We start from the raw sequence: 20,305 nt of genomic DNA on the forward strand, positions 1-20,305 counted from the left end.
TTTTGAACTTTAAGGGATCTGTGTTCATTCTGTTTATTCTCCTGGAGACCAAGCATAGATTAAACTAAGCAGGGGAGAATTCCTGCTGAGCTCATTTTTGCTCCCTGGACACAGCAGCTTCCCTCTCCAACATTTCTCTTTGCAGTAGTAGGTTCTAACTGCATGTAGTTTCAGTGGGGCAGATACCATGCTAGGCTCTGAGCTGGTGCGGGAGCCCTGTGCAAGAGAGCGAGCACAGCATGAGTCCTGCTGCCCGTGTGCCGCTTGCTGGCCCGTTTTCAGATGGGATTTTGCAGTAAATGGAACTTGAGGCTTGGGTCTTGCACAAAAGAGTGGCAAGAAGACAAGTGGAGAGGAAAATAGCTGCTCTTTTTAACAGATAGACCCATGGCCTTGCTTTTGCAGTGGGCACTGTTTTTTTTAAACACCTTAATCTGCCCAGTTTGGAAGACAGAACTGAGTTTGGCGCTCTCACAAGTAGGCCAGGGTGGGTACTGGCCCTGATGACTGGAGCATGGAGATCTCCTGTCTGCAACTGTGATGTCTTGGCTATGGAGGCTCTGGTAGCCAACAAACTAAATATAAAGATATATCAAGGGCGAAATCTGTAATTTTGTCCCCAGCCCTATTTGCAGTGTGAAAAATGATTTTTTCAGGGAATGCTGCCATGCTGAGATGATTCTAGTGCAAGCAGTAAACTACCTGGAAGAATAACATGAGAAACTTTGGGTCCCAGTTCCAGTGTTTTCAGTTAAAATCCACCCGAGTAGTGGGGTTGGGAGTGGGTGTGCAGAAACACTGACAGGTGCTGCAGGGGCAGCACGCCTGCAGAAATGAAGTGGCGAGGAGAACTTCCTGGCTTCCTTTACAGCAGTGCATGTCTGTGCCCTGCAGAGGGGCATGGTGCAGAGGCATCTAAACCCACCTCCACATAGATATGGATCGCTACTGTCCAGCTGTGAGTTTGTGCAGCTCTGCTCCTTCTAGCCTCCGCTCCAGCTGAGTGACTGTGGTCGGTAGAGGACACACCCAGCTGAACACAGCAGCTGTCCCTGCTGCTGTCTGCCTGCTCCAGATGTGCAGGTTCCAGCAGACTCATCCCTTGGCAGCTGTTGAGCCAAAGGCATAACTATGGGCACAGCATAATTTTATCTGGAGTTTTATGCCATCTTTCTCAGTATTGTGTTTCTCAGCATTGTGCAGGATGGAGCTGAATGTGGGGTTTTTTTGTGCACCAGCTTTAGTTCATGGGTTAAGCTTTAGCGCATGTTGCAAATACACGATTGCCATACATGGGAAGCAGGAAATAATGATTTATTATTTGAAACAACAGTCAAAAAATCTATGCTCAGAAAAAAGAAAAAAAAAAACAGGAAAGATTGCAGTGATACACAATCATGTGTAAACACAGGTGAAACTATGTCTTGGCACAGATGATGTGTTTAAAAACAAATTCAAAGTAGAGAGAAGTGCCAGTGGCCCCAGTGCACTATGAGACTAGGAAACACACTGCCTGCCCCAGGATGCAAATGCCAGAGCTCACAGGGGTCCAAAAATTCTTTTAAAAACCCCCTGTTTAAATGAAAAACCTCTCCAGGCTACTCTACATCTTGCTGGAGGACTGTACAAGGAAAGAGCACGATAGGAACAAGGAAGGAGTGTGCTCTGCCTGGGGCCTCAGCCGGGACTGGGACCTGGGCTGGGTACCCTTCAGCCCTTCCTAAGAAAGTGTGGTGGGCAGCTGCCTGCACCTCAAGGGAGCATGCTGCACCACTGGGCAGCATGCTCCCTTACCCACCAGATCCCACTCACACCATTCCACACATGGGTAATTTAAAATCTGTTACTGGTTCTGATCAATGAGAAAGCTGCTTATCAGCTCAACGAGGTGCTGCCTGCAACAAAGATGGTATTGCTCTTCTTCTAAATTACCTGTGGATGAAAACAATGTCTACAGATATTTGTGCTGCCAGTAACTTATGTGAAGGGAAGGGATGAGTTGACCTAAGTGCTCTCATGGTCTTCTGCATGTGCATCACTCACTGGCGGGTGCTAGAGGCCAGTATTTTGGTAGGAGCCAGGTGGCCAGAATTGTCAGTATAAAGAGTAGTGTCCTTAAAGCAATAACGGTGATGCAGTACTCATCACATGCAGGTCTGTCCCAGTCTGGACGCCACCTGGAATCACCTATGAACAAAACAAGTTACTTGTTTTCAAGTATAACTGCGCCAAGGGCAACAAATGGAAGCAGTAATTCTGGTGGTACTTACTAATGACTTTGTCACGCTCTGCATTTTCTGGAGAGAGAAAAGAAGTGAATGTAAACAGACATACATTATAAATAATTTGAGTCTAAGCAAAAGGGAATGAACTGTGAGCCTCAATGTGCTCAGAAATACAGATATGGGAGCTGTGTTTCTTTCCAGGAAGAAGCAAAGACCCGCTGACTTCGGGAGAGCCCTGCAGCGAGTCTCAGGCCTTTGCTGAGTAGCGCTTGATCACACCATGTTGACTTCTTCTCTCACCAGTGGTTGGCATAGAGAGGACTCGCTTCCCCAGGTGTGCTTTCCAGGATCACTTTGGCTTTCACCCAGTGCCATGCATTCAAGATCCTCAGCCTGTAGCTAATATTAAACAGTCCCATGCATCAGGGACTCCCTCTTGTTTCTGCAGTGCTGGTGTTTTAATGTCACCTTCCCTCTCCATTAGTTCATCTGAGGTCGAGTGCTGGGGAAAAGTGTGACTGTACCCTCAGCTCTCCCTGGGCAGATGTCCACAGCACAATGCCTTGTCCTTTTACAGGAATTGGAGAAGGTCTCCTGACGCCATCCAGCAAAGCCAAGTGCAGGAGAATCAGGTGGGCTGCCAGGGGCTCAGGCTGAACACCACATCCCCATGAAGGTCTCTTGCATGTCAGTCTGGCTCTTTCCTGGTGTTTAGGGGAAAGCAGATGGCCTGGCTGATGTTCACTGGAGTGAGCAGCTTTGGCAGTGCCATGGTAGCTCTCCCCTCCCGCAGTGACACGGCGGCAGCAAGGATCACTTGGACCTGCACTGGCTCAAGCTGCAGCTCATGCACCAGATAATAATCTGGAGCCCCCGGAAGGGTATGTGTATCCCCTTCCGTGCTTCTGATTTCTGCAAGCTATAACTTCTGGCAGTGATAATATCACCTTAAACTGCAGCCACTATATCTCCTGTATCATACCCTCCAGCACCTGAGGAGCAGATCCCTTCCTGTCACTCCCTGGGGTAGAAAACAGGCTCTTTCTGCCCTCCCCCCAATCTTTGTGCATCACTGCTCACTTGGTTTCTGACTGCAGCTTTTCAGACTATATTTAGGAACAGGAGAGCACTGTGCCTGCCTCCTGCCAGTATCTTTTGTGTGCTCTTTCCCTTTCTCCATGTGCTTGGGGAGGAGGACTGGTTGTCTTGTACTTACGACACAGCCGACCCGCACACTGCTCGCCGTTGCAGTCGCTGCATGCTGCTCCTGTCTTGTATGGGCGCCCTGGGTAATTCCCACTGTGAAGGCAAGTAACACTGCTCTCAAACGGCCCTTGGGAGGGGAACGTTAACACCTACCACTAACTAGTTTTTAACCTGAGTTTTGTTTCACTTATGTTGATAGGGAGATGGTTTTTGGAGGGTCCCTGTCTGAGTGCCCTGTGCCCAAGACATGCAGAAGTTAAGTGTAATGGGGCACCCTGTTGTTTAGGAACCTGGAGACAGCAGTATTGCAAACCTGGCAATTAAAATAGTCTCAAAGCTGGATAATTTGTGTGTGTGGAGACTGTGGGCTCTTAAAGCTGGTTCCTACTCTGGGAGTAAAAGCAGGTTCAGTTACTGTGTTTGTACATGCATATGTGTATGTATGTGCATATTACACCTTGAAGAGGAATCTCTGGTGCTGGAGAATCTCTCGTAAGTAGTGATTTCATCCATTTGTTGGTAAATATTTTATGAGCAATGTGTGTCTCCCCCTGCTCCCTCCCTCTGCCAGCAGTGTGAATGGTACCAGCTACCTCTGCCTAGGCTCTTGGCTTGATATTACCTGCCCACCTCTGATACTGCACCAAACACATCTCAGTGCTTCACTTTGCTTGAAGCATGGCCAAAGCAAGATTTACAGTGTGCCTCAAACTGCCCATAAACACACTGAGAGGGATTTTATAGGCATGCACTCTCAGCAGTGCTAAACTTTGTGGTAAAACCTCATTACTTTCAGCAAGGTGAGGCTTTCATTGCTTGGTCTAAGCTGAAGAAAATCCTTGAGAGTATATTCACTTTAGGAACTGAAATTGTGCATGCATCTTGCTTTGACCCCTGCCAGAGGGCTTCTCTGCTGGGTGCTGTTGAGGGTGAGGGCACCGCTCTTCCTCCCTTCAGGGCAAGCAATCCAGCATGATTTCAATCCTCTGTAAGATACAGATATTGGCCAAGGGGCAGAAGGAGAAAGCCCTGGCTCATGTCTTTGGGAGATCCAGACATGAGGCTCGGGGGACAGAGAGCACCTTCCAGCAGTGCTGGGGGCCTGCTTGCCTGTGCACAGGGTTTCTGCACCATCTAGCATGGTGGGATGCATAGCAAGTGCCGAGAAGGGAAAGAAGAGACTGCCCTGGGTGATCAGTGGCTATTTGCTCAAGAACTGGCAGAAGCAATGGTTGCCCATCCCCTTTGGGTGTGGGGCTTATGGGGAGAGCAGTTTTGTTGCTTTGGCACAGCAGCAGCTGTGTCATTTCAAGGTATCTGGACAGAGGTACATACTCTTCCAAGGATGAAGCACAGACAACAGGAATCCCAAACTTGCTCAAGTTCATGAGCTGGCCTGGCCTTTGCCCAACATGGTATGCATGTAAATCTTTTAAAGCTGTATTTAGACTGTGGTGGCATTAATTAGCTGGAGAAGGGTAAAAGCCATCCTAGCTGGATATCCTACTGACTATCCATATAAAGAACCTCTGGATAAAATTTTGCCTTGAGCAACCCCAGCCTCACAAGCAAACCTCAGCTGCTAAAACTGCAGCTGCAAGCATTGTACCCTTCAATATTTATCCAAACCATTGACCTAGAGACTTAATTCTGCAGGCCCATGTGGAAATATTTTCAGACTTCGGGCTTGCACCTTGACAACTGTGGGGCCATCTGGGCACTCAGGAGCAAGGGATTAATTTTCAAATGATCACTTCAGTATTTTCATGTCAGCATCTTGTATTTTACCCCTTCTACAAGTGCCACTGCTTTTTTGGCTCCAATACATAGCCCTCCTCTAGCAAAAAAAAAGCTGGTTGGACAGAGGTGTACCTCTTTCTCTATTTTGGGAACCATTTCCTCCTACAAAAAGCTTGAATAGATGGACCCATCTAATAAAGTTGCATGTTGTGGAAGGGAAGGGGTAGGACCCAAACCCTGTGAAATATTTGTAATTAAAAACCTTACGCCGGCCCGTAGTTGCAGATGAAGTGTGCTGCGTTGGTTATGGAGGAGTATGCCACACTGGGACAGAAGTGGACAGCACAGCCAACCTTGTAGCTTGTAGCCCAAACAATCTGCAAAGACAGATGGGTACATGGGTGACAAAGGCTTTGCTTCAGCATCTGAAGTGTTAGGGAGAAGACCTGCCCTCCTGTTTCACAACAACAAATTGGCTGAGGAGCAGTCTTTGGGCAGGTTTCATGGGGGAGAGCAGCACCGATGGATCTCAAAACCACAGTTTGTTCTGAAAAAATGCCTGATTGTTTTGCCCAATTTACCAGATATTTGTTAAAATTACTCTGAAAGAAAGAATAACTGTCTGTAACAGCTAGTTTTCTTTTCTTGCAGAGGAGAAGGTGAAGTTTGTCTCCTTCGCTTCAAGATAATACATTAACTTTTTGTCTTTCCTGCTGGGAGAGATCAGATCAAATCTGTGCAGAAAAGGCTGCATGATCTGCTACAGCTCCTACGAGGGCTGATAGGCAAATTGCCAGAAGGCACTGGTGTTACAGGAGGAGCAGGGAAAAGGAGCTTGTCTGCGCTGCAGTCCTGCCTTTTAGTATCATGGCCATGACTAAGATAATGTAGAGGCAAGTGCATTACATCATCTAGTGATCCTCTGTCTGCCAGAAGCCGTTCAGTGCAATCCAGCATCCTATATCCATCTCAAAGATGACAGTGCAGCCAAATGCTGCAGTCCTGGAAGAATAAACCCTGTGACAGAAGCAGAGGGGAGACGAGGGTGCAGCAGTACCTGAGGGTGATACAGCAGCAGCGATGACTGACTACGTGAGAGATGTGGAGAGATCCTGGCAGCATAGGAGATGAAGAAACACACTCGTGCCTCCACTGATTTGAAGGGGCAGCCTGGCCCTTTCTGTTTGTGCCTGTTTGTTGCCAGCTCTGGGAAGAGGGGACAATCTTCTGGCTCCTGAGGGTGTTCTCAGTGCAGCAGCAGAGCAGAGGCTGCTCCTGATGCCAGCCATAGACAACTGCATCCCCAAGGATGGTGAAGGACCAAACCACAGGACCCTCTCCATCGCAGGCAGCCACTGGCTGAGGCATATGCTGGGGATGTGGTTGTGGTAACTGCAGTAATTGTACCCAGGGGAAACTTCTCCACAGCTGGGAAGGAGGGAGAGGAACAAGAGGTTCCCTGAAGATTCAGACCCAAGGATGCCTCCCAAAGCTGGCAGACACACAGCATCTAGCTACAGTCATTATCACTGCTGACTCCAAGTGAAAATAATGTTATTTTCTTGTTCTCCCCCATGCAACTGCCTGGGCTGCTCCTCTACAAACAACATGGTAAAAAACACTGCGCCTTAGTGCTGGGTAAGGTGCGTTTCACTGCACTTTTCAGATGCTGACTCCTGCTGTGTTCTTCTGAGCAAGGTCAAAAAGCAGCACACTGTGACCTGTCACAGCTCCTGCAGCCATATATCTTCTCTGCACCCAAATACCTGCACGTGTCATTCAGACACCCCACCTGCTTCAGCTCGTCTCTTCAAATCCTAAATGCATATGTGTGTCTCCACAGAAAATATTTAATAATCCCTAGAGGCACTGTTGCAAGCTGTCCTTCTCTCCCATAGCTGTGGTTAGTGATCATGGCATTGCAGGGCAGCGGCACTCCTCGTCCTAACTTTGCGCTCTTTGGGAATGATGGTTTTGAAAAATGTGCACATGATGCTTGCAGAGCTGCAGACATCTCTTTACATGCCAGTATTTCCCCATCCCTTGGCATGAGGAGGCTGACTGCTAGAGCTGGGACCTTGTCCCACCAGGCACTGTAGCCCACAGCCATTGCCATTGCCTGGTCTTTGGCCACTGTTTGGCTAAATCTGACTGCTTGACAGCTGTCCTGTTTTCTTCCTGGAAACAATATACAACTGGCATATTTAAAATAATAATGCAGTGATTCGTTTCCTCCCTAAAATGGGGACATGAGAACGTCTTGTGCACCCCGACATAAAATAAGACTACAGCACTTGGAAAACAGTTCACTGAATCTTCAAATCTAGAGTTTCAAATGGCAATGCTGATTCATGGTTTAGATGGAGAAACACAATGCCTACCTGTGTATAGTGGCCACATGCTCCTCTGCAATTAGTGGTGGCATAATTGTAGGCGTTGACCTCGTCATGCCAAGAGGTGATGGCTCCTTGCACAGTAAAAATAGAAATTGAGCCAGTCCAGAGGTTTTCTCCAACAGAGGTAAATTTGGGGTGAGCCTGCCCTGGCTCTTTGAGGTACGTATTATGTTTAAACAGGCATTTCTTTGCCCAAGCTTTCGCAGTTGTTGCCAAATCTGGATCCCAACTCTGCAAAATAAAGACAACTAAAAATCACTTTGGTATCTTAGTAATGCAGTAATTCAGAGCAACTTTCAGAAGCTGGGTCTCAGTAGTATATATGCTTGGAGTTCATTTGGGTTTTGCTTCTGCTGAGACTTGCAGACTACATGGTAAATTGGCTTGTAGGTTCATTTCTGATTTGAACTTAGTTACTCATTAAACTTGAGGAAGTTTTTGGGGTGGTGGATGATCTTGGCCTGCTGGTTTGTTGGACACCAAGAGCTGTATGTCAGTCAAATACAGTGTTTGGGGCACAATGTGCATTTCCAGGCTATGCTGGCTGTGAGAGAACATTAATGTAATTTAAACAGTGAATTTACAGGAAATCTGGAGACTGCAGGGTATGCTTACTGTACCTGACTGGAGTCTTGTGCAGCCTCACGCATTAAGGCCACTGCTTGCAGGTCAGTTCACAAGCATGATGGGATTTTCGGGACAGTTTAAACTCAACCCTTGGTTTCCATCTTTGAATTTGGTGGCTTCAAATGTTAGTGCTGAATTCATATTTGTGCAATCACTCGCTATTCAATCCTACAGAAAGTGGTTATTTAAGCAATTGAGTTATATAAATGTCTTTCATTTGCACTGGAGGTGGTGTCTGTTTTTGCTGGGTTTTCTTGTTCATACAACTTGATTAAGCAAATACAGTATTGTACCTCCTGGGAAATGCAGTACCACAAGTGTGTGCCTGTAGTTCTAGATACACTTTGTGTCATGTAAATGAAGTTGTTCAACACTGCTGAACTATTTTGGATTGGACTTTTTTAAAAAATAAACCTTTTTATTTGTACTTTTCTACATGGATTAAATTATCTCAGTTGCTTCTGCAGACAATAGAATCACTAGAGAAATAGTTTTGGACAGATCAGTAACAGTGACTAAGGAAAAGGTGGTTGTTAGATTTTATGTCTATGTTTTACATAATACAACTTTTTTGTACCATAGATAAGTCTGAAACAGTTTGTGTATTGTTTATGCTACCAGTAAGTAATTAAAAATTGTAAGATCACACCAAAATACATCTGCAGAGATTTCAAATATTTTGTAACCTATGTCTTCCATTTCTTCCTATGGCTAACATTTGTGGGGGAGTGTATTTTCCCACTGTGGTGGACATCAGATGCCCACCAAAGCTGCTCTGTCACTCTCCCTCCTCAGGTGGACAGGGGAGAGAAAATACAACCAAAGGCTTATGGTTCGAGATAAGGACAGAGAGAGATCACTCACCGATTACTGCCATGGGTAAAACAGACTCGACCTGGGGAAATTTAATTTATTACCAGTGAAATCAGACCAGGATAATGAGAAATAAAACTAAATCTTAAAATCACCTTCCCCACACCCCTCCCTTCTTCCCAGGCTTAACTTTACTCCCACTTTCTCTACCTCCTCCCTCTGAGCAGTGCAGGGGGTTGCGGTCAGTTCATCACTCATTGTCTCTGCTGCTCCTTCCTCAGGGGGAGGACTCCTCACACTCTTCCCCTGCTCCAGCGTGGGGTCCCTCCCATGAGAGACAGTCCTCCATGAACTTCTCCAATGTGAATCCTTCCCACGGGCTGTAGTTCTTCAGGCACAGACTGCTCCAGCATGGGTCCCCCACAGGGTCACAAGTCCTGCCAGCAAACCTGCTCCAGCGTGGGCTCCTCTCTCCACGGGGCCACAAGTCCTGCCAGGAGCCTGTTCCAGCACAGGCTTCCCACGGTCACAGCCTCCTTCGGGCATCCACCTGCTCTGTCGTGGGGTCCTCCCCGGGCTGCAGGTGGATCTCTGCTCCACTGTGCATCTCCGCGGGCTGCAGGGGCACAGCCTGTCCCACCATGGTCTGCACCACAGGCTGCAGGGGAATCTCTGCTCTGGCACCTGGAGCACCTCCTCCCCTTCCTTCTTCACTGACTTTCATGTTTGCAGAGTTGTTTGTCTCACATATTCTCACTCCTCTCTCCCAGCTGCAATTGCTGTTGCGCAGCTTTTTTTTTCCCTTCTTAAATACCTTACCACAAAGTCACTACCACCATCACTGATGAGCTTGGCCTTGGCCAGCAGTGGGTCTGGTCTTCGAGCCAGCTAGCATTGGCTCTATCGGACATAGAGGAAGCTTTTAGCAGCTTCTTACAGAAGCCACCCTGTAGCCCCCCTGCTACAAAAACCTTGCCATGCAAACCCAATACACCACAAAACTAACACAAATAATTTGCCTAGGAACTCAAATATTAAAGGTAAATTTGGGGTAGGGTGTCTTATTTCAAGTGAGCAGTTGATATTTCCTTAGATGATAACTTCTAAGGACAATGAACAAAATCTAGCAAGTTAAGACAGAGGCTACAGTTTACATCTTGGCAATGCTCTGAGGTCGCAAGCAGAAGACCATGATGAAAAATGTACGACAGTGGTGGATGCACCTTAATACTTCATGGTCTTGTTCTTCACATTATGCTTTTTAAGAGTCTGCACATCTCTTTTCTCCATCATTCTATAATAGTACTAATAATAAGTTTAAAGGTAAATTAGGAAGTTTAAATGTACTTTTTTTGTGTGTCAGTGCTTAAATTGGCTGACAGTTGAAAAGGCAAAGTGCAGAAACTGATAGTTCAGAATGATCTTCCATTTAACTATAGTTATACTCCTCATTTGCTTATGACACTGCATTTCTGCAAAAAGATTGGACTAAACTGCATGGGGGAAAATTCACATCAGATCAGCGTTCTCATTTTATATTAAATGTATTACAAATAGATGGTTGGGCTTTGTTACTTACAGTTAAAGGAGTTTGTCTTGTATTTTCTTTTGAAAGAGTATTTTTCCAAAAGGTGGAAATGCCCTGAGTTCATAGTCTTCATTTTTACATATCTAGGTGGACAGTTATCTACAGCAAATAGAAGCTCCCTGTGAAATAAAGAAGTCATCTTCTTTTCCTCATTTTTGAAGTGTTAAAGGCCATTCAGAAATGAAGAAATATGCTGTTTTCAATTCCAATGTTTTTACTTTCATTATCATGTATTGTACTACTTTCTCCACATTAAATTCTTCCTGGGAGAGGTTTTTTAAGACTAGGGTTTTTGCAGTTTTTTAAAAGAAACATACCATGATTTAGTTCTTGTTTTATTTGTAGTAATCTTTCTTTGTTTCTTAAGCTGTTTTTTTCAGATTTCAGTTCTTTAATTTTCCAAATGGAATAACTAGGAACAATTTAAAGAGATTAATACTGTTCTTTTAATACAGAATAGCAGGATTTTGTTAGTGTAAGGTCAGTAAAGCAATCTAGAAAACAGAGTCTGGAGCAATATGTACTGGAAGTTCAGGATGCCCGGCTGAAGAAAGCTGAAGTAAAAGATACATCTGGAAGAGAAACTGAATCGTTTCCTGTCAGGCTTGCAACTCGAGCTTGCTCACTGTTCACTTGCCCCTCCCTAATGGGCACTTCTTTTTTCGTGTTTGACAACCAGAAATGGAAAATGAGCTTTTGTTTTTGGAACTTGAGCTGGGGTGTTGCTAATTACTGATATGGTTATGTTCTCTTCTGGTGGTGACCATGCGAGATAGTAAGAAAGAGGAGCGCGAGGAAAGAGATCAGAATCAGGACAATGGCTATGGTCTATCTGAGAGATCTGTGGAGATTATCCCAAGATATCTCAAGTATCACCCAGTCAAAGCACGAAAAGCAATAGATGTTGCAAGAGACAGCTCCCAAGCTACTGGAATTAAACATCTCAAATCAGAGATGGGCTTCTCAGCCATAAGCCCAGCTTTGTGCACGCATTTACAGCTTCCTCCTTGCTGGGTGTTCATGTGCCACCCAGCAGAGGAACAAGTGTCACGAGCCATCTGAAATAAGAGGTGGCCACTTTTGGGTATATTTTGAATCATGACAGGCTGTCTTTTGCATGGTGGCTGCAGATGTTGCCCCCTGATATGTCCAGCAAGAGGGCAGCAGGGCAAAACGCTGCAGGACCTGATGCCTCCAGCGCTCGCTCCTGCTGCACTTGTTGCTTTTTGGCTTCCCCTGCAGCCCCAGCACCTCGGAACAGCTGCTCTGTTGGCTCGGTCTGTGAGAGCCTTGCAAAGAAAGCTTAGAGAAAGCTCTCCAATGTCGTTTGGCAACAGTCTCTGCCCTTGCCAACTCAAGTATGAAAGGTTGTGCTTAGTTCTGCACATAAATTACACCCCGGGCTGTTGAGCTGTGCTGCCTTGGAATGAGGAGGCTTTTCACAGTACAAAATGACAGCATTAGGTTGAGGTTGAAAACATGGATTTCAAATGAGGAAATTAAGCCAGACAAAACTATGCATGTACCTGATTGCATAAAGCCATCTGATAACCAGAGCCTTTTTCTCTGCTTTAAAAAGAAGTAGCTCTTATGAACCCAGGAGGTTATTTTTTTTCTTTTTTTTTTTTTGTCATTTGATCACAAAACCAGTCTTTGAGAATCATAAACATCATCACAATGCTACACACTGGCATGTAAGATCCCCTTACCATGTAGAGCATGTTGCTGGCTGCTGGATTCACTTCTGACCGGAATCTGTTATGGGTTCGCACACATTCCTCAATAAACTTTGGATCTCCAACATCAGGCAATGTCGGTGGTTCATAGGAGTCAGAGGAACAACAGAAGTGCAGTACAGCCAGCACACAAGCAGAAAATCTGCTTGTCATGATTCTCAGTCTCTGGTCTTCCAGCTTTAAGAGCAGAGTGTTTCAGCTGTACGAGGTGGTTTTAGCTTCACCAGCAGCGTTTTGCTTGGAAGGCTTGTGGGCTGGACTTATCTTAGCCATGGTAATTGAGTATGGTGTTGGTCACAGGAAATGAGTCACATTTCAGGAGCGTTGCTATGAGAATAAGGAAATCAAGCTACAAGATCACATCAGAGTTCTGGCAGCTTTGTCTCTCTTTTTCTTCTTTAATTGTGGTGGGCAAGATTCTTCTCTCCTTTCTTTTTTGTTTTGTATCTCTGGCACCCACCATCCCATCCATAGCAATCACTATGGATTGCAGCAAAGTTTGGGATGAATTTTCTGCTTTTTATGAAAATAGCATTGCTGTTAAGGCTGTTACTCTGAGCCAAAATGCTGTGAGAGGTAATTGATTTGAACTACAACTTTTACTACAGTATGAACAGTCACTTTGATTGTACATCAAATTACTGGAGGGGTAAGTTTGGCTGAGAACTGCGGTTTAAATCTGCTGCAGTTATTGATGGGTTTCTCCTGTGATCACACGCTTGTGCTATGTGTTGCTATCAATTTCTCCTCCCAAGCTTTAGTAATTTGTTATTCATTCCCTGCAACCCTGCTTAATATGTGTAGAAAGAGGAGGGGGGAAACAAACAAATAAAACGCCCAAGTGATGCGAAGGTAATCACTCACCACTCCCAATGGCAGACTGACGTCCAGACAGCCTCTGAGCAACAGCCACCCTAGAAGCCAGCCCCCCACCTTTCTTCTTCCTCTACCCTAGTTTTTTTTGCTGAACTCGATGTTATATGGTATAGAATATCCCTTTGGTCAATTCAGGTCAGCTGTGTCCCCTCCCAACCACTTGCCCATCCCCAGCCTATTTATAGTTACTAGGTATAGACGATGGCAGCAGACAAGACTTGACAATTGTGAAATTAAGTATGTATCTTCTTATGTGGTGACATTTTGTAGCATATGACAAGAGCCCAAACATTTGGAGCTTGTTTTTATTCTGTGGGATATCATGCTCCTTCAGAGCTCCAATGTGGATCAGAATTTGAATCACCGTGTTATCAAAACATCAGGACTAAGATAAAGGAGAAAAACCAGCTTTAAATATTGATAGCGCAGCTACACATGGCTAGTATCAGCCAGTATCTCTTAGCCTGAAAGATGGCTTTGTTTCCTTTACTAACAAATTATATAGGAACAATAGGGATCAAGAGCTAAATGTGTCTAAAACCAAACTGAATCCCTCAACAGTTTGGGCTTTTTTAATGAGGCTGGTATCTTCCGTTTCTGAACAGAATCTGTCCTGGGCCCATTTAATCTTCCCTCTCCTCTTTTTCCCTCTCCGTTCCCCCCTTCCCCTGCCTGCAAGCTCAGGATGTTGTCATCTACTCTGCATTTCAGATTTTATCACCATCTCGCACTCTAAAATTAAGCTCTCCCCATTTACACCCCATCTTAATCCTTGCTCTATCAACTTTCCCTGTATTCTTCTAGCTATGGAGGACAAAGCTTAACTCTCAGAGGAGAAGAACAGAATAGTACAACTGACAATAGAGTAACTTTAATGGAGAATGATACACATAGGCTAAATATAGTAAAGGACAAGTTTTACTCCTTATGTTCATAAAAAGTAATACATACAGTTAAATCTCCATTATCTAGGGAAAATGATGTCTGGGATAACTGAAGGTTAATGGAGATGAGTTATTGCTTCTTTTGGATACAGTGTGCTGCTTCAGACATGTCTTTGTGATGCCCCAGGTTTCCAGGAGGCTTGTTAGCATATATAGTAACATATAGTCTACGTGGTCCTTCTAGCAATTTATCCCTGAGCCAGAGCTAAGAGGCTTGTACAGACATAGAAGCGTGTTGCAGCTACTGCCAATAAATTATACTAACTCTATGAACAGCCACTTGTATCTTGCCCTGAGTGAAGAAGCAGCCTTTTCTATGCTGTATAAACATCACAAGGATAATGGAGAGATGACCAAATGTTTTTTTAAATGTGTGCAATTCTCTGAGAGTAATACAGTGGTAGGATCACTATCAGTATCTTAATTGATCTTTACTCATAAAAAAATGTGTGTGGAAACCACCGTTGTACTAAAAGAACAGCACCAGCACTCAGTACCAAAAACAGTGGCCTTAAAATTATAACACTAAGACAGTATTGGTCACAAGAGGGATGCGGGTCCTCAGCAGGTGGGATGTACGATGGCGTGGGAGGCCGGGGGGGACGGGGCCGCGGTGGCTGGGGCTGTGAATCCCAGTCTGGATACCAGTAGGCATAATCTAAAAGACAGTGAAGAAACAGCTGTTAAGATCCATCAAACTTAGCCATACGCATAGGAAAGCAATTATGAACAATTTGATACATACTTATCAGCTTCTCACGTTCTGTATTTTCTGTAAAAAGATCAGAAGAGGAAATAAATGTGAGTATCATTCAGTGGTGGTTCTTAATGTAGCCAGTGCCTGGCTGATGCACTGACAGTGCCAGTCAATGCCTAAAACATCCTGAAAGGCGGAAACAGGCCAACAAGAGCAGGTTCCCAACTGGTGTAGGCCTCATATTTTTTATTGAATTGAAAGAGAAGCAAAAAAGAAACAGCTGTATTAGGAAGAATTTGTGTCATGGGGAGGACGGAATAGCAAATAAAAACAAAACATGGAATTTATTTAAAATTGATACCAAACCAAATTTAAGTAGTTGCAGACAGACAAATATAAATACTAAATTTATCACAGAATTACACATTTACTAAGAGCTTTGATACATTTTCAGGATTGCACATGTGCATCCTCCTGGAATTGCTGATTTCCCCTATAGGTGAATATGGTAAAATGGGTTGTAAACGGGTTGTAAGATCTAGCACTTTATTGTTTAAAAGCTTTCTTTCTCCTCTCCCTCCCCCTAGTCTTTGAGATGTTTCCAGTTTTCCTGTGATGCATCAGTCTGGGACTTCAAGATGAGTCAGCCAGGATATCACAGATGGAAATAAGAGTACCAAATGTTCAATTATTTCTACAGCTGAAGCTATCTAGAGCCTGGCTAGTAGACACCATCCCCAAACAAATACAAACCTCTGTATAAAATTCATATTTAAGATATTGCTGCATATCCTTTAATCTCTGTTTATTTAAAACACTATTTCTAACTAATTTGGGACTAGGTGTAATGACATAAAGGTCCACAGCTGCAAACTGCTGTGGGAAAATAAGCTCTCACTGCTGTATTTCAAAAAATCGCGGAAGTTAGAAGTAAGTGCGCTTTTCAGTATAGTCTTATTACTGGTTCAGAACTACAGTTGTCTGGAAAATGTGATAGGACATACTAAACAAGCAAGAAAGCAGAACTTAAATATACTATTTCTGCTAGGAAATATTTGTCGGGGAATATTTGGGGGGAATATTTGTTGGGGCTTAAGTTTTAGATCTGACTTCTAGTCAGATAAAAGGTGGAAAGTAGTCTTATTGATACTTCTCTTCATCAGAAACTCTGGCTTCTACTTCTGAGAGCCTTCAACAGAAAAGTGTTTCAATTATTTTCTTCTAATACTATTCTTGCCAGGATTTAGTATTGTTGCTGTGTTGTGGGCTACAGATCCACTACGTACTTAGTGCAAATTGACTCACTGTTATATTTCCACTGACAATTATGCCACTTTTATTTCTATGCAATTTTCTTAGGTGATCTATTTGGTCTTACCACAGAGCCTGTCTACACACTTCTCCTCACTGCATCCACTGCATGGTCGTCCCATTTTATATGGTTTTCTTGGGTAATTCCCCCTGCAAAGCAGAAGAACAGTAGTTTGTTAGCTCAGTCATTTGAAAAGCAATTTAAAAATACATGATTTCATCAGACTGTGAGAATAATTTATCATTAAAAGTTACCAGGGGGAGAAAATCCTTTTATCCAAAAACTAATCATTGCAACTGTTTGAAATTCCTTTTATATTAGATTAAAGCTCTCACTGGCATGGGGAGCAGCTATCTGGTGACTCTCGCCACTTGAAATTCATGAGACTTCTTGGACAGTACTGTATTTTCAGTGTAAGCATAGAAGAGTCTGGCCCTAGTCCCTCATTACCTCCCTGTGTTTTAAAAACAAATCTGTAAAAGGTAAGCCCAGAAATTGCAAGGTATGAGATAAACTAGAGGACTGTCTTCCTTTTATTTCTTCAGTTAAGATGTCTTGTTTGAAGTTTGGGTGGGGCCATATAGATATTTCTCAAGCAGAAAGCTTGCACCTTACCCACTTTTCCTGCAGAGACTGTTGTCAGAACAGATTTTATTCCACCATCTTGGTTATGGTGAGTGCTCTCAGATATGATCTGCTTGCCTGCTTTTTTAGAAAGGGATTTTCTGCAGATCCGGCTATGTTCAGCAGCTTCTGCTCTCAATGGCCGGGGAGAGTTTCCCTTGCACTAGTGACATGTGGACATAGCTTCTTTTGAAATTTATTACAACTGCTCCCATCATTGTTGGCATCTAATACCAGATCAGTTATAGGATATTTAAAAAATAAAAAAACCCAACCAAATGCCATAATTAACTTACGCTGGCCCATAGTCGCAAACAAAATGTGCTGCTCTGAAGAGTCCTGGAAAATTTTCAACTGTATTGCAGAAGTGAACTGCACAGCCAACTTTGTAACTCTCTGCCCAAACGACCTGAAGGGCAAAGGGAAATACGTAATGCACCTGTTCAAAGACTGAAAACAGGAACAGCATTAAGGGAGGAAGAAGAAGGGAAGGATCTTGTGGAAGTTTAAAACAGCTGACACAGGAGCAACATCGACAAACCAAAGGGCAGCTGAGGCAAACAACTGATTGATAGATGTTTTTGCATTTATTATCTGGCTCCCCTGGAAACATGAAATTGTCAGGGAATAATCCCTTTCCACCATTACTGGAAACAGGACTTGGACAGCCCTGGGGCTTGGAATATTTATTTCCAATCTCATGCAGCAATAAACCAGAGGGTGAAAACTTCTCCTGTTCCAAAGAAGTCTGTTCCAAGCCTGTGCTTGGATTTTCTGTAAAATCATTACATTATAAGCCGTGGGGCACATAAGACTCACCTGAGTGTAGTGACCACACATGCCAGTACAGCTACCAGTGCTGAAATCATAGCTGCTGACTTCATTAAACCAGTCACTGAGAGCTGTATCCACGGAAAAGAGGGTGGCTGTGCCAGTCCAGATGTTTTCTCCAACAGGGGTAAAGGTGGGGTGCACCTTCCCCGGCATTTTAAGGTAGATATTGTGCTTAAACTTGCACTTCTTTGCCCATGCTTTGGCAGTCTTAGCTAAAGCAGCATCCCAGGACTGTAGAAAAGGGAGAAAACATAACATAACCTGTACTGCAGTGACTTAGCTGAATTCAAACATTTTTAAATAGTAACTTGTAAGGATTCTTCCCCCCTTTTCTGCTTCCCATCCCTGCATTCAGTTTCCTTCTCTGACTTGACATTTCTACTCCCATGGCAATTCTTCTTCTTTCTCCCTTAGGTATTGCAGGACACATAGTATCTATTCACTGTCCTGCAGTATCTGACTTGTTAAAACATTTAGAGCTGGACTGCAGTCTTTAAGCTGCTATGCCTGAGAGGAGGTAACTGGGTGAAACCCCCAGATGTAGAGGGGCTTGAGGGACTTTGTGCCTAGGAACTGTTGGCTGTCCAGGGACTTGCACTTTGCAATTATCACTAGACCAGACAGGAATTCCATTCTGCTGGCCAGGACGGATAGAAGGATTCACAGCTGCTCCCTTCCCCAGCCCCTTCTGCCTCTTTGCTCTTCTCCCTCCTCAGTGTGTGGCCAAAGCAAATAAAAGGCTCGCTCATCTCTGCTAGGCTGAGGAGGAACCATTCCCATCCTGAGTGGCACAAGTGATAATTTGAGAAACCGGTCTGGGAGACTCGCCAAAAGATTTAATGACATCGAATGACCAGGGAATAAAATGGCAGGTAAAATTCGGTACAGAGAAATACAAGTTAAGGGATGTAAGGAAAAAAAAAACAATTTTGACTTGGTGTTCATAGTGACAGGTTTTGAGACGACTATTACACTTGTAAATCAATGTTTAGTAGTAGTCTAAAAAGCAAATAAAGTGTTAGAAATTCCTTGAGAAGGAATTACACCACTGCAGAAGTGGTTAAATGCTGTGTTAAGCGTTAAATGCTGTGTGCAGCACATCACCGCACCTTAAGAAGGGGACACTAGAACTGGAAAGGGCAGAGAGAACATGGAGGAGGATGAGATTATCCTCAGAGTGCTCTGCAGCTTTGACCAGAGGCAGCTGGACATCTTGTGTGAAGTAGGTAAACAAGCAATAGTTACTTGCTCCTTCCAATAGAAAGACCAGAGACTGTCAAACAAAGCTAGGAATCAACAGGTCCAAATAAAACACAAAGAGATATTTTCACGCAATTTGTGGTTAGGCTGTGCAGCTCTTTGCTATACGATGCTAGCGACAATAAAAACTTGCATGAGCTCAAGGCTGAAAAAAAATCATACAAAACAATCCATCAAGAGCTTTTAAATACAGTGCAACACCTTTGATTCAAGAGGTTTCTGTATATTTGTCCTGCTGTTATTCCAGGCATGCTGGATCTTTTGTCCAAGCAGCTAAGTTCACTCTTGTGCACTAGCATTTTAAATTAAACATTGTTTTTTAAAATGATAAGAAATTATAATCACAAGTAGGCTGAATTTTACCCCTTTACTATGAACTTCCTTTCACAGAAATGATTCATACTGTGCATGCGGTTATGCATTTAACTTCCTTTACAGCTATGCAGCACTGCCGGAGGGCTCAGAGTAATGACATGAATTGGCTGGGGTTACCTCCCTCAGCTGTCTATATACCTTTTTCCTTATTTATTTCACTGAAAAAGCTGAGAACTATCTATAGCCTGTTCTGGTATCCATTGTATTTACAGGAAGTTCTGCTTTCCAGCCCAGATATTAGTATCACTACTCTTCAAACCCTGCTACAGCAAATGAAGATCAGGTATTTAAATGGATGTCCTGGCAGATCCCTTTCTTCAACACATGTTCTAGATTGGCAGAAACAAGGGGAGATGATAGATTTTCAACCAATCCTGTAGTGCAGACTGCCTATTCAGGAGCTTAATACCAAACAGCTTCCCTGTAGGAAACCTGGACTAACATAAAACAGATTACTATCTCTCTTATAAAGAGGTAAATGAAATGCTGAGAACTGAACACGATTTTTTGCAATACAGCCCTTTGCTCTGGCTGAAGTTTAGAGTAGCAACCCACCCCTAAACAAGGAATTCCCTTTAAATTATTAAAAATGAACACTACTGTGAAAATTAATGTCTTTTCCGTTTCCTATGAAGAACTAACGCAGTTAATACAGAAATAATTGATAGAAAGGAAAAGAAAAGCACAAAACAAATGAAGAGTAAAGTTGGACTAAATCAGCAGCACAATCTACATGAATTTTCAAACAGATCACAAACGCCTCCTTACCATGCGAAACATATTGCTGGCTGGCGGATTCACTTTGGATCGAAACGTGTTGTGAGCTCTCACACAGTCTTCAATGAACTTTGCATCTTCTATGTCAGGTAAGGGATATTGTGGATAAGCACAACAGCAAGCAAAGAGACCCAATAAGAACAAAGCAGCAAAGAAAAATGTGATTTTCATAATTCTTCAATGCTTTCACTCTTATTTTTTAAAAGTTTTTAAAAGAAAAATCTCTCAGGTGAAGATAATACTGGCAAGCAGCTCTTCAGAGATGTGGAAGCACT

General features: G+C 43.7%; 2 protein-coding genes across 2 annotated transcripts; both read right to left on the minus strand.

Moving 5' to 3' along the window:
• Positions 1-1,293: 1,293 nt before the first annotated feature.
• Positions 1,294-12,560, minus strand: LOC141924546 (glioma pathogenesis-related protein 1-like). Its single transcript, XM_074827209.1, has 6 exons — positions 12,305-12,560; positions 7,553-7,798; positions 5,439-5,548; positions 3,442-3,524; positions 2,271-2,297; positions 1,294-2,187 (listed from the first exon to the last, which is right to left on the minus strand). The coding sequence occupies exons 1-6, from the start codon at positions 12,482-12,484 to the stop codon at positions 2,036-2,038; spliced, it is 798 nt and encodes a 265-aa protein (XP_074683310.1). The 5' UTR covers positions 12,485-12,560; the 3' UTR covers positions 1,294-2,035.
• Positions 12,561-14,056: 1,496 nt separating this feature from the next.
• LOC141924547 (glioma pathogenesis-related protein 1-like) lies at positions 14,057-20,305 on the minus strand. Its single transcript, XM_074827210.1, has 6 exons — positions 20,022-20,305; positions 17,604-17,849; positions 17,081-17,193; positions 16,227-16,309; positions 14,897-14,923; positions 14,057-14,809 (listed from the first exon to the last, which is right to left on the minus strand). The coding sequence occupies exons 1-6, from the start codon at positions 20,199-20,201 to the stop codon at positions 14,583-14,585; spliced, it is 876 nt and encodes a 291-aa protein (XP_074683311.1). The 5' UTR covers positions 20,202-20,305; the 3' UTR covers positions 14,057-14,582.

Source organism: Strix aluco, chromosome 5, assembly GCF_031877795.1.
Source record: "Strix aluco isolate bStrAlu1 chromosome 5, bStrAlu1.hap1, whole genome shotgun sequence".
Lineage (NCBI taxonomy): Eukaryota > Metazoa > Chordata > Aves > Strigiformes > Strigidae > Strix > Strix aluco.